At 46.3% G+C, this 14,656-nt stretch overlaps 1 protein-coding gene across 1 annotated transcript in view; it reads right to left on the reverse strand.

Annotated features, from left to right (window-relative positions):
• Positions 1–498: 498 nt before the first annotated feature.
• Positions 499–14,656, reverse strand: part of LOC144153152 (uncharacterized) — a 52,703-nt gene continuing 38,545 nt past the window's right edge. Inside the window, exons 12-18 of the mRNA XM_077684803.1 lie at positions 12,781–12,972; positions 12,075–12,239; positions 7,399–7,594; positions 6,288–6,426; positions 1,885–2,069; positions 1,627–1,691; positions 499–1,235 (exon numbers count right to left, since the gene is read on the reverse strand). Of these exons, the coding sequence (XP_077540929.1) occupies positions 829–1,235; positions 1,627–1,691; positions 1,885–2,069; positions 6,288–6,426; positions 7,399–7,594; positions 12,075–12,239; positions 12,781–12,972 (1,349 nt within the window). The 3' untranslated portion in view covers positions 499–828. The remainder of the gene's footprint in view (positions 1,236–1,626; positions 1,692–1,884; positions 2,070–6,287; positions 6,427–7,398; positions 7,595–12,074; positions 12,240–12,780; positions 12,973–14,656) is intronic.

Raw genomic sequence — 14,656 nt, forward strand, 5'->3', positions numbered from 1 at the left:
TTTCGCGGCGTCATATTACCCTCACAGTTAAGAAACTCTATGGTTCCCATAACCCCACATGACTATATGGATTCCCAGGTGCAGTTTCCCTTTTAATATACTTACTAACAGACTCTGTGGTGGGGGCAAAGCGCACCGCATTTGAGCGTCGCCGGCAACGCTCTCATCCACTACGTACGCCTCTGTTAGTGATCGATACGATTCCATGCCATGCTGGAAAGCTTATATTACGCATTTTGACGTCGTCAACATGGCAGAACCGCGGTATACCGATTATTAAAATATCGAGAATGCCCTGCCAACGATAACTCCTGATACCAAGCATGTTGTTCACAGAACCGAAATCGAAACTGGTTTGAATTCTATTCTTGGACATCATCCAATCACGTAGTACCTCGTATGGACACCACTGATTTAGTTGGTGCTGCCTTCGCAGTGCATTCATGGCAGTTTTTTTTCGTATGGCTTTATAAAACAAACATCGCCTTATCGACTGGATAAACGATGCAAAGTGTGTTTATTTTATTTAGTGTACTCAATGCAAGCAGAAACAGAAGCTTCGCAAGTTCACTTCAGTGTGCCGTTAAGGAGTTCGAATAAATGTAGGAACACACAGCATAGCCAAATGCACGGCTAAGTCCTACAACATCAGTGCACCACTAAGTCCTACAACATCAGTGCACCAGAGGACCCTCAAACGTGGTTTTTTTTTCTGTTGAAAAGCTGCCTTTTTATGAATGCGGCAATGGCAGGGGCGGAAAACTGAAATTTCCCACACCTTTGCGTTCCCGACGTAAGAAAATGCTCTTGCACAGCGTTTCGACGCGATCACTTCGTAACGTTGGTGAACTGATTGAAGTTCTGGAACTCCCAACTGTCTATGCTCGTCGTCCGCGTTCTCGGGCGACCCTCGATTGCGTGTGTCTCGTATCCACCCACGGTGTGTGCTTTGAGAGGCTCGTGGGCTCCGTCGCCCGTGCCCGGTTTTTCGGTGCCTGTGGTTTCATCTTCGACTTCATCTTCGTAGAAGTTCTTGATGTTCTTGCAGTAGTACGCCATACAGGCCGTGAAGACGCAGCCGATGAGGATCAGGGCCGTGGTGACGCCGTGGATGAGGTAGCGCAGTTTCTGGAGATCGTAGAGCCAGCAGGAGCCCCGATCTCCGCAGCGGTCCTCCCACACAATGCACGAGGCGTCCGTAAGCGCACCGTAAATGAGTGGGTACGGAATGAAGGCTGCGCAGAGAATAGACAAAGTGAGACCGGCATGCGCCGCCAGAATTGAAAGAACGGGAGGTAAGAAGACGCTATAAGATAAGCAAGGAGCATGCGTTTTATCGACCCTCTCATCGATTAGGCGCCATTGAAAGAATCAGGGGATCTCATCTAATTACGGTGGAGAAATCTGCGTTGAGGTACAAACTTGGTATCCGGTATCAATCAATCAATCAATCAATCAATCAATCAATCAATCAATCAATCAATCAATCAATCAATCAATCAATCAATCAATCAATCAATCAATCAATCAATCAATCAATCAATCAATCAATCAATCGGCACTTATCGGATGAGTTCCTTTTCTACCCCGTACGAAACTTCCTAAAAGCAGGACAGCCAAACTCACCGAAGAGATTCATCACAGCTGACACGACAAGCAATGATAAACTTTTGTCCCTTGGTTCGATGGACCTGAGCAAAGAAAGAAAGAATCTCGCTTTAGCAACAAGCTCACGGTCATATCAGAAAATACGCATGAATTGTCACGATGTTGACATCTTTTCCGACCAAGCCAAAAAGACATTGCTAGCAGGTTCTTTTCGGAGGGATTGGGATGCACTGCGGCTACACGTGACATTATTCGACAAAGGTCGCTGTTACGAACCTGAGCGCGATGAGCGTGGAGCCAACGTGTGTCGTTCCTAGCGCCAGTTGTACGACGAAGAGCACGCCAGCAAATATCACCATGGCGTCGAAGCAGTCCTGCTCGCATATGCCGTTATAAACGCTGCCTTGTGCGAACTTGTTCATTCCGGGCTCTGACTGCAGGCAGAGACAGTTCTCAAACTCCTGTAAAGGGAAAAAATAAAAAAATTACGCGGAGGTGTGAGTCTATCTGACCATTGCATTTATGTTCCCGCTCGCTTTGCGGTACAACCTTACCATTACAACATTTGACGCGCATCTGCTCCTGTCGCTGCAAATGTCGACGAAACATGGCAGTGTTTTGCGAAGCAAATGCCTCCCTTTGCTTTCCTCCTCCCCTCTTACGCTGTTACTCTACCTTCGCGCTCATCCCAAGATGAACATGCTAGAGGTCCGCTCAAGCAATTTAAATTTACCGGGTTCCACAGCTCCAGGCCGGCTGCCTCGATGCCAGCGCAACCGTACGGCGGCGACGCGCGTGAATCGAGGCGCCCCACTTCAAAGTTTGCAGAACAACGTTGCCCTACTCCACAAGCATTCCAAGCAAAACGTGGAACCTATCTAATGAACTTTTTGTAACTGTTACCGTTTGAGTTCTTAAAATGCTGCCAGAAGCTATAATGGCGCGAGCGACAGCAGGCGACGGAGTGAAGGTTTTCTCTGCAGTGGATGTATTTCCTTTTCTATCGCAAAAATAAGGCATTCATGTATTTTTTATAAAGGAAGACCGCAAATATCACTTATGCATTGATTCTCTGCCTCATATTTGCGTAATGTTTTGTTCTTGTTCAACAATGTTGACCCGTATGAACATGGTCACCAGACTTTGACGTTTAGATTTGGCTGTGGGCATATAAACCTATTGTATAGCTTCTGTTTCACTTTATCCGGCTGGCTGAATCGAGTTACAGACAGATTAACAGATCAAAATTTTCCCGTTCAAGTAGCCCAAGAAAGAGTATCTTCTTTAAATGTATCAGGCCAACTTGGTTAAGGGCGGAAGAAGATTTGAAAGCACAGGACATGTTGTTCAGTAGAAACTAAAGGATGTCAATGTACTCATGTGTTATGCTTGACACACAAGAGCCGTCTCCGCCTTCACTTATCGGTAACAAAATGTTTCCTCCCAACCCGTAGTTAGACCGGACGGAACAATGATTCAGCTAGTAATTATGCCTTGATGGAACAGGTAGGCCGGTAGAATCTGGGATCAAGATAATGTGATACAAATGAAGCATGTACTGGAGGGCTGCGTCCAGATTGGGATAAATTTATTATTGAAGGGTAAGGAGATTGTAAGTATACCGTCAAACAGGCCACTCACGTAGTGCTACAATAGTGCTGTAGAGGTTTTTAATGCAGGAAATGAAAAAAGAAATATCTGAACATATCTTTAACATAGCATGAAGGAAACAATTTTTTTTAGTTCTTTCAAGTGGATTTTGAAGTCAGGACATTAAACTGTAGATGGCGGGGGTTTACCAGTAGAGGTGGAATTTTTGTACATTAAAAGAAGGTATGACCAATTGAATGAAGAAATGTTGTGGAGTATTCTGCAACTGATGGGATTATATAACGAGTTAACACATTGCTTAATTAAGGTGATGTATCAAGACAATACGGTACGCGGAACTTTTCGTAGGAAGGATAGCTTGGCATATTTACTAAGATATGCACGTTTACGTGCTGGTTCCGTATACGTAAAGAAGTTGGCATATATTGGCCGACAGGCAGCGCCCTTGGAGATTAGGCAGAATAGATTATATTGCTACGGTGTCTCCACCACCTGATCCTTCATCACAGATGGGGCAGCCTGTTCCAAGCTTCGAAGGGCTTTCCCTCATGTTAACGTTTTCATTCTTGGGAACAAGCCTTCTTTGCGCGCGATTTATGTTCTACCTTGTGTAGGTGCGGTTTTATGCGTCCTTGAAACTGATTTTGCATATTTACACAACTTATTTTGCATATTTACACCAAACGACACCATAGAAACTGTGGGACCAGTGACCTGCAAATGCGTAATTGCGTAGCCATTTTGTCCCAGTAGCCTGGTCGGTAGTGTATTCGGTTGGGTACCGCTTCGTACCGGTTTCCTATCTGGGCAGGCAGTGTTCTTGTACTCTTGTTTCTTTAGTTAAAAACCATAGTCTTTCTTGAGTTACCTAAACCAGCAAATTTTGGTCTGTCTGTCCATCCTGCCGAAAGTTTAAAAATTTTTGAACGAGAAGTTTATACTCAATAGCCAAGACCATTCCAAAGCACTAAATCCTGAAACAAACTCCACACTTGTCAACATTGTTTTGCAAAAAGAAAACGTTAGGAATATTGGAGGCAAAACATCAAGGCACAACTGGTGCTCGCACCGTTCGTTTAATTGAAAAAAAAAATTGTGTGCTTGATATTTGCGAAAGCAAAGAACAATTCAGGAGAGCTTGCAGTCACGCGCAAGACTTGAAGGCGAAGCTGTTGTACGTGAGCATTGCCGCAATCATGAAATCAAGTTTCAGCATCATTACTGATTTGCATAGTTGCGGTGCTAGTAATCGTCGTCATATGCATGAAAAGGTCGTCGTCTTCTTCGCGGCGAGTGGTGAATGCAAAGTCATCCTCAGCATTCTAGACTTCCACCAGCTCTTGGTCATCGAGTCGAGGCAGCGGTGGCGGGATTTGCAAGACGTCTCGGGAAGGAGTGGCACACTCGTAGCCAAGTCTCCAATTATCCATAATGGCTTGTAGACAATGCGGTGGCCGCGGTGACCTCTCCTAAGCAGGGTGTCCTTTCATTTTTAGTATACTAGCGCTGGAGTCTTTTTTTTAGATGCGCGGTAGCGCTTGACGACATCTCGAGTTCCTTGTCTTTATTTTTTTTGCTGAAGTCACTCCAGGAACCGGGGACTGAGCGGCTGCCGTGAGGCATGCGCTCACTAGCGCTCGGCATTTTCTTGGTATTTTTTCCTCCAACGGCGAACTTACGCCCAGTAACAACAGCTCCGCTGTTAAAGACTACGCGTCGAAAAAAATATTTCCCCCCTAAAATACAAGAAGAGCTCGCGAGAGCCTGACCCTGGTGGTGATAAGGCATTTTTTGTTTAGACAGGATACAAAGACGCCACGTTACACTTTAGAGAATTTTGTTATCAAGGGGCGAGCGTATAGGTTATGAGAATTGGGGAAAACGTTTGATAGATCCAACGGAGGTAGGAAGGTAAAGGAAATGGTGGAGGCCGTATGTCTCGGGGAAGTTCCATAGAGCGGTGAGCAGGCGCCTTTTTTTGCTTGGATTAGGAAGACTTAATTGGGCAAAGCCAATCATTGACGCTCTGTGGACTGGTGACAGTGTTCCAAGTTCAACAGTAACAAAAGGTTCCAGTAGATGGCGCGAGCAGTGTAGCGCGGGAAAATTGAACACTCCTCCGTGTATATCGTGGGAGGACCGATGGAGAGGGAGGGAAAGAGCGTGACAGGTGGGCAGAGGAGAGTAGAGGCACATTTACGTGGCAGAGGCGCCAGAAGATTATCGTCTCTCGACGACATTTGCAGCAAAGTGAGCAGATACTCGTCCAATGTTTAGAGCCCTGTGCATGTGGTCTGTGTATCGAACTACATAACGTTGCCATCTGATCTCCCAATTTTTTCATAAAAAAGCTTATATAAAAATATTCTGCGATTCGAAAAAAGTACATGAGAAGCGCCGTCCTGCTCTTGTTTTCATTTAAAGGTTGTGCAGCAAAAGCATCTGACTGCTTTTAAGTGCCTCTCTGGCGGGTATACCGTATGCATTGTACGCGTAGGGACGTCTCCGATATACCATTATGTGCTTGCAGTTGTGTAGATCGCAGCGCCAAAGTCAGGGTGACAGAAGTACGCCGATGCCCAGTTAATACGATTCGTTGTGGCTATATGACATGACTCACCCCTTCGCCAAGCAACCATCAACAATGGGCTTTTCCGACGGTGGTTTCTCTACTAAAAAAACGACTTCATTTTATTTTATTTCATTTCAGTTCCAGCTAACGCAAAGGTCAATACTGGTACTTTCACGTAAAAGCTGGCGCTTCAAGGGTAACCTTGCGAACTTGTCTGCTTGCTGTTTAACTGCAACGACCCAGGACATGACGTCTACAACACATTCAAAACGTAAGGTAAAACACACCTTCGTTTATATATTTGACTGCGTTTTAGCTGAAAGCTGGCTAGTTCCAGCCTTTTGGCGCCTGTGCAGAAAATGAAACACGATTTTTCTCCATCTTCCCGTATTCTGCTTTTTCTTTAGTTTGCTGAGTGTATGCCTCAAACTTATAACAGCGACAGGATTCTTCTTCCCCATAAATACCCGCATAAAAATCAGGACGAAATACGCACTGTCTGGTTATATGCGCTGGACGGACAGCCGGCGAAGCATGCCGAGAAGTACTGCGTTCCAGTGGCTTGATCGCAAACTGGGCGGTGGACTCTTGTGGAACAGTCGCACGCATCACTGCACTGGTTTTGAATGGTCACTCTGTGGATAGAAATGAGAGGGAATAGGCTAAACGTCACAGAAAAGCTCACTTTAATCCACCATGGTCAACGTTTAACGTCGTTAAGGCGCATAATAAGCTTGGGTCTGTAGGCTTGCATGTACCCACGTGGGCATTTAAAACGTTGCTTTTTACTTCGAGCATGAACGTACAAGAATGTTAGGGCAAACACTTAAGTGATTACCGATGAGGCCAGTTAAAGTCATTACCGATGAGGCTAGTTACGAGTCGAAAGCAAAAAATAATGGCGTAATCTATTTAAGCTGCATGCGACACTGGAACATGTTTAAACATTATTCCCCAACATTACACTCGCGGAGGCGCCTTTCGAAGGCGAGAAGGGATTCGGATGCGGAGCTATTCAGGAACTATACATGCGTTTACCGCGCGCTGCGGTCAGAAACTATCCTTTTCCAAAAGATGCACCTCCACGGAGTGTATTTACGAACATACGGAGTTCTTGCTCGAAATGATGTGACTCGTTCCACCACGCGCAACGGCATCTGCATCGACCTGGCGTTGAGTGACCCTATATAGCGCAGTATTTGTTCGTCAGGTAAATATCATTTCTACTTACATCCGTCGTCCCATGCAACGGCTTCGGGGATACCAAATAAGCAGATCTGCACAATTGGTGTGCACAGTTCCGGACGCGTCTTGTTCCCTGCTTATGATGTAGTTGGTAAACCGTGAGTTAAAGCCAATCAGTGTCAAACATGCCCATAACTTTGCCAATTATATTTAATAGCCTTATTTCCAACTCGTCACAAACTCGTTATCAAAAAAAGGTTTGTGATAGCGAATTGTGATAGCAAGTTGTGACAGCAGTTTGGAGGCACGCTAAAACGCTGCTCCGGTGTGTGCGAATTCCCCAAAGCTCTGTTGAAAATCGAGAAAAAAATAACCATTCTCCTTTGCCAACTCTCTGTGGATTGCTGGAAACGATTTCTCACCCACTCGCCGCATCGGGGACCACGGGATACTGTATGGAACCGCAGTTGATGGTCATCAGGCCGGTGATGCCGATCGCGGAGAGGAAAGTCATGAGCGTCGTTTGGATTCCCAGAACTCTGGGTGAGGGCTTCACCTTATGCACGAACACGGCGCCCAGTATGATGCCGAGCACGTTGGATAAGATGTACGTCGGGCCTGGGTTGTAAAATAATGAAAAAAATCTAGATGTTATCGCCCTCCTGGTTTATGCAACAATGATACTTCCTGCTCTACGCTTCTGTGGAGAGGAAGATGATACCCGCCGTGGTGGCTCAGTGGCTAAGGCGTTGTGCTTAATGTTAAGCCTATACTGGCGCGGGTTTGATTGCCGGCCACGTCAGCCAACCTTCACATGGATGTGGAAAGCAGGAACGCCAGCATGTCGAGATTTCGGCGCACGTTGAAGATCTCCAGGTGGTCAATATTAACCTGGAGTACTCCACCACGGCGCGCCTGCAGCTTCGACGCGTAAAACTCCCGAAATTTGAAATGTTGAAAGGAAGATAAGCATTTGTTTTTATATAGAAATGCAATTGGAAGAAACCGCCCATAGACATACGTCGAACATTCTTTGTCTTGCAAACGAGTCATGTGCAGGTAATAATGCCGTGGCCCCACCCCACCTCGGCCTTCGCAAGCAAAAGGAGAGGGTCAGGATACGTGTTTTCTTCTTACCTTGTTCTTATATGGCTCATACCATAGGATATGTGCTTATAAGGCACGTAGCAATCCAAGGCCACCAAAATGTTAGCATTGCGTAAAAATAAATTTTACTACAAGCTGATGCGTCCGGCAAGTCAAATCAGAACAAGATTAAATTACCAGCGCCGTTGAAAAAGTATAAAATCACAAAAACAAGCCCGATATCCCACAGCCCGCTCCAATCAAATGCCGCCTTTAAGAACGCAAAGTGTGGCCCCGTTGGGTGCTTGTTACTGAAGAAATTATGTTAGTGCTGAAAGACGGGGCACGGGATATAAATACACGGCACGAATGCTAGAGATGAGCTGATTATAAGGAGGGGAATCGCAAAAAGAATTAAGCAGTTCCACTCAACGTGAAAGCAGTGAAAGTTGTCAGCTGCGGAGAGTTGATTCGCCAAAAGGGCTGTGGTGCCCTCTCTTGACTAGTTTCAGTATCAGCCTGGCGTTGATACGAAAAGTGGTTGAGAGAGGGAGGGCACCGTAGCTCCTGAGACACTGGATTGGGTTTTCGTTAATTTGCGGTAACTATAGTGTTATTCCTGACTTCTTACTACTTTTATATTATTGTGTACTTATTTGCGGCCTGGCAACGGCAGCCACCGTGGCAACAACGCAGCGCAAAAATCACCTTCAAAATTTTTCCGTATAAGTAACGTGTGCCTCTGTGGCGCAATGGGATTGACATCGACTTCGCAACGCGAGGGAAAGAGGTTAGATCCCGACCATGCGAAGCGCTTATCTTTTCTAAACCTCTGTTTGGAGGCGCGATGCAGCGATGCCGTGCACTGTGTGCATGGTGCGTGACGCCGGACAGGGTACGACGGCAAGCCGGGCCCCTAAAGTGCTCCGCACTTAAAAAGTGCCTGTGCCTTGCTGACACTAGCGTAATGAACCAGGTACGCCAAAGGGCAGGCTTGCCAGAAGAGCTCATTGCGGCTGTGGCGGAGAGCCTTCTCGCTGAAATAAAAGGCGCTAGAAGCACATCCGGCAGAAGCAAGGACTATAAAAGGGTGAGACCGGGGGTGGTCCCTTACATCCACCAGCTCTACCATCATCCCCACCAAAAAAGGTGGCTGGGAAATGTGGGGTGTTTGTTGTGTTTCCGGCTGGCGCAAACGTGTCCTAAAGTGAACTCACTCGAAAACCAAAGGACCAGGGGGCTCAATGAAGCACGCTACGCGTTTCGTGCCTTGTTGCACGGGGGTAGTATATCCCATCCCGCTGCCTTGCGGTAAATGTTACATTGCACGGACGTGGCGATGTCTAAAACTTAGATAGCATTGCTCAACATTGCAGGCAGTAATTGAAGGGGGGCACTTGGCTGCCCATTGTCAGAGGCGTTGTGCATTTCAGCGTACGCAAATGCGCGGCTATTGCGCAGCTCAAATAGATGAAACGCGAAAGAGAAACCTTTGAGGAAATATTTAATGGCGCAGAAGGCAACGCTTGTGTGAGCACCACTTCTGTAGTATTGTCGGGCAAATAAGTGTGTTACTTGAAACGTAGATTAGAACGCGCGTGTGGGGAATGAATCGGGCTTTCTTTTTGGCGCATGCGCCGATGTGGTGCCCTGTATGTGTCGAGTAAAAATCAGTTGATGCCTTACGTTCGTCCCGTGTATTAATATTTTGTGTTCCGGCTTTCAGCGTAACATAATGTATTCGGCATAAATACCTCCCTTTTCAAGGGAACGGTAGCATTAACATTCAATATTCATAACTGGTATTTATTGGGCATTAAATTTTCCGACATCCACGCATGTTCATGAGTTATGCAGCCTGATTTCTTTTATTCTCAATGCATTGTACACTCTTAACAAAAAGGCTGGTAAAAAATAACGGGTTGTATTTACTAACTCCTTACGAACTTGACTACCCCCAGAGCGGTCCGCAGGTCCTGCAACAACGTATGGAAGCTAAATGATCTCGTTACTAGTATAGGCCATGCACTTAGTAACATTCATTGATAGTAACAAAATTCTATGAATTATTGACCATGATAACTACAGCCCTTTTCCCGCTCCAAACTACGATTAAGAAGTTTTTGCAAATCCACATGCTGACTTGTCTATGATCACATTGAAATGCATAATTCTAAAATTATAACTAAAGTATTTGATTTTTTCGACAAGCCCGTTGATTTTATCAGAGCAGTTTCCGCTGCTGGCTCTAAAAGCAAAAAGAGCAGATGTATTTCTAAGGTAACTAAGTGCGAGTTGTCTGTCAGTGCAGTTAACTGGAATAGGATTTTGGCACGGTGACTGGCAAAGCAGGCCAGTGTTTTTCGAGAACATGCCTTGGACGACAACTCCGGCCAGGTATCTGGGCATCCCGCTTGAAAACTACCAGGACGCTAGAAGTACTGGGACGGAGAAACTGACAGAGTCAGAGAGAAATTAACACAATGGGGGGAAGGGATCTGTAAATGTATGCCCGTGCATCAGTATATAATGTGTTTGCCGTTGCCAAGGTATGGTACGGCCTTCAGACGATTTGTATGTCAAGAAGGAACATGCAAAAGCTGCACAGAGTGTTTCGGGTGTTTTTGTGGGGCTCGAGTTGGGAGCGCATGAGTCGAACTAATTGGATTAGGACTGGCATATTTGTTTATCCGACCAATAGTTTCTAGGTTGACGTTTCTGAGAGAGCAGACAGATTGCTTTCTATACTGTTGTACAACTCCGACTACGTGATGTTATTCCAGACTATGTAGTTTCAACTTCTGAAATCTGATGTGAACGTGTGCGTGGTTTCTTGCGCGAAGTCGTGGATGCTTTTAGGATTTTGAGGGTTAGGTTGCTCTCGGAGTATTTGAGTGGTGTGCCGCAGAAGCGTTTGTACAAAGATATGACAGATGTATGTCTACCTGTTCCGGTTTATCGTCAGTTGTATGCAGTAGGTTCAGGAAAAGATGTGTTAAAAAGAATGAAACGAATGCCAGTACGTTCATCCGTTAAATCCTTTTTCTTCAAACTTCATAGCGGCACGCTACTGGTTAAACCCTGGCTGCAGGAAAAAAGATTGCATGTGCCCCCTTGGACACTTAACCGTCAATTATGCAAAAACCTTTCAATAATTCAGCACATCTTTCTGAACTGTTTGGATGCGATGTTCCACTGGGGCATCCTTCAATGAACCTTGAAAAAAGACCTACCATTAATGCCTTACGGCATTCGCTTTTTGCCCGTAAACAATGATGCAGGCGTGCCCTATGATATGTTCGTGGTACTTAGTCGGCATTCTAAGCGGAAAACTCGCACGGCTATTCAAAATGCCGAAAAGGATGCTCGCACAGTGCGAAATTACTTCAGTGAAAACGTTATTTATATAAGAGAAGTGTATAGAGTCATGCCGGAAGGAGCTGAGTGGTTACCCATTCTGGATGTTCTAGCTCAGTTTAAGATGTTTTAAGCCACCCCCTTCCGCCGACTGGTGGCTGGAGCTACTAAATTGTGTACTGTGCAGTGCCTTTTGTGTTGTCGCCAAGCAGGCAATAAAGAGAAAAAAAAGTTATACTCGCTTTCCTCGTGCATCCCGTTGGTTTCCTTGCACTATTTATTTGTTGTTTAAGTGAGATATGCGCGTGTTGAATGTGTCTATGTCGTGCTGCGCGCCCAGCCGATCCACAACGTCACACGTAGCTTTTTGCAAGGTAATGCATGACCATCTAGTAAAAATACTAAGAACCTTCTGTTAGTAAGTGCCACGACCGTTTTTTTTTTTTTTGAAGAGTGTATGAGGCATCAGACAATTATATCCAGAAAAAAAAAAGAAAATGCTATACGTCAGCAATACGTTATGCTCGACTGAAGGACACCTATTACGCACGCGCTGTGCGGCATTCAATCAGACGATAATGCTTTGGCATTCACAAAAAAAAAAAAAAAAATGCTCCGGTGTCCTGGGAGTGGTTTATCGCCGGCGTCAACTCACCGGCTAGAAGACTAGCGTTGGACGCCGTCTGAGAGAACTGGTGCTGCGTGTAGCGAGGGAAGGAGATGTAGTAGCCTGCAAGTGCTATGTAGGTCGTGATGGATCCAAGGATTCGATATATGTACACTGGATTCCGGGCCAGTCTACCCAGTCCTTCTAGACCTTCTGCAAAGGAAGCAGAAAACGAATACACTCGCTTTCAAAATTTGTCTCAGTGTTATCAAGCACTCATAGAAAGCACGTCAGAGACAGATCATAGGGGGGAAGGGGGGGGGGGGGTGATGGAAAGAAATGCCTGCACTCTTACTCGTGCTGGGGTAAAATTTTAACAGGTTCAGCTTATCAGTTAGATGTGATGGCGTGAACATGATGATGAACAAATGATGAACACACATAGGTAAACGCTTCAATTTATAGTTGTAGTCCGAGAAAACTGTGATGGAAATAAGATATTGGTAGGGGGGAAGGGAAAAACACGATGGCTGTAGAAAGCTCGACTACACCACACCTGTCGTATAGAAAAATCCAAGATTCCCGAACAGAACAGCTTCCTCGTACTTCGTGCATGTCGGCTTTTCATACGGTAGAATCCTCACTAGAAATATTGCTACTCATATCCCCAAATCAGGCTATGTTTTCGCTGCACGTTGGGGTTAGCGAGCATGCAAGTCTGACCGTATGTTCCGGGCAATGGTCTTGTACAAACCTCGCATCTCCGCTTTGAAGCTCTTATCTTTGGACACTGCTTCCTCCTTGTTGGCCTCGGACTTGGAACGAATTTTCTTCGGGAACAGGAACATGGGGAGTGTGCTGATGAAGATACCCAGGCCGATGAATATGTATCCAAACCACCAGGCTCCGACCCACCGCGGATCGCCCTGTGGAACTGGCGCGTCTCCTGCGACCGGGACAGGTGGGATGGCGTTACAATCTGATTCGTGCTTGCAATAACAGTCTTGACTACCGCAAATCGTGCTGCCTACGTTTCATTTCTAGTGCCGCTGTAGTTCATTTGTACGAAACAGACTATAAAAGCGTAATTAGGTTGCTTTATGTTGCCTGGTATAGCACCAGACGGCAATTTTAGTGCGCAAGCACTCTGGCGGCCGCCACTGGGGTTTCGTGGCGGCGATGGCGACGGCGGGCGTCGTAACAGAGCGAGTGAGCGAAGGCAGAAAGAAAACGGCGGAGGAAGTGTCGCTTAAGGGTGACGGGAGGGCAGTATGTTGAGCCTGCAGGGGACGCTCGTCGGAGCGTCGGCGAGGGTGCGAGGGGAAGGGCTGCACGCGCTGCCATAGCGTCATCTCTTTCACTGCCTCCCCCTCACACTTTCGCCGCTACTCGTCCGCCTTTGGGGCTCATCCGAACCACGTAACATTTGCGCAGGAGGTTCAAACGCGATTTGCGACAGCCTGCTCGGCGGCAGCGACGCGCTGCGAGGTAAGGGCAGAACAGCGCGCGCCGTCGTGCGTTCGCTGATCACGCGATCACTTGATTGATTGATTGTAGAGTTTAACGCGCCGACGCAACGCAGGCGATGAGGCGCGCCGTAGTGGAGGGCTCCGGATTAATTTTGACCACCTGGGGATCTTTAACGTGCGCCGAAATCTCGTACACACGGGCTTTTTTGCTTTTCGCCTCCATCAGAAAAGCGACCGCCGCGGCCGGGAATCGAACCCGCGACCTCGTGCTCAGCAGCGCAACGCCTTAGCCACTGAGCCACCGCGGCGGGTTTCACGCGATCACTTACTGAGACGCAGCAGATACTCTCCGTGACTGAAAAGACTGCAGTTCGCGCTGCACACAAATTTCGCATTAGGGTATATAGTAATCGCCAGTGCGTTTTTTAGCAGTGCGAACTGAACAAGTATCGTTTAGTACAGTTGAGGGATAACTGAACTTGAAGCATGACCAACTTCTACCTCGCGGTATTAAAATCGCCGCAGGAACACGTCATTGAAAATCAAAGTATTAATTTTTTGAAATACAGTACAATCTTGACAAGCGGAAGTCGGTTAAACGAAATAACCGCGTGAGCGCAAAAAGTGCCTCGGAGCTGGTTGTTTTTGTATTAAGGCGCTGTGCAAAAAAAATTGTTATACAGAATTCAACTTTTATGATCGCCGCATTAACGAAAAATAAAACACGCGAAGCGGCAACTATTCGTAGAAGCGCAGAACCATCGCGGTACGCATCATTCCTCAGCTTCCGCTTCCAGCGCTTTTCGGTTTTCTTCTTACACTGCTAGGCCATCGTAACACTGCCCCACACCGCTTGTTCGCAGACGTGGGGTGCTTGCAGTTCGGTTCAAATAAGTTTAAGCCTTAGAGCCTTTGTTAGGGTGTTGTATGGCCAACACACCCAGAAAATACTTTGCAGAGCATTACTAAAGGAGCCATGAAGAGAAAATACAACTTCGTTTAATTTGAAAGCACTAGGATTCAGTATCTCACCCAGCTCCATTAGAGCCACAAAAGATGTTTTTTAACAAAAAAAAAAAAGAAAGCAAGAAGTATTTAAAAACTTTCAAATTTTGCGCCACAGTGACGTGTTATGAGCAAGAATGACGTCATACGGGCCAA

The sequence above is a fragment of the Haemaphysalis longicornis genome, unplaced genomic scaffold (genome assembly GCF_048455015.1).
Source record: "Haemaphysalis longicornis isolate Haplotype H1 unplaced genomic scaffold, Haemaphysalis longicornis Haplotype H1 scaffold_9, whole genome shotgun sequence".
Classification (NCBI taxonomy): domain Eukaryota; kingdom Metazoa; phylum Arthropoda; class Arachnida; order Ixodida; family Ixodidae; genus Haemaphysalis; species Haemaphysalis longicornis.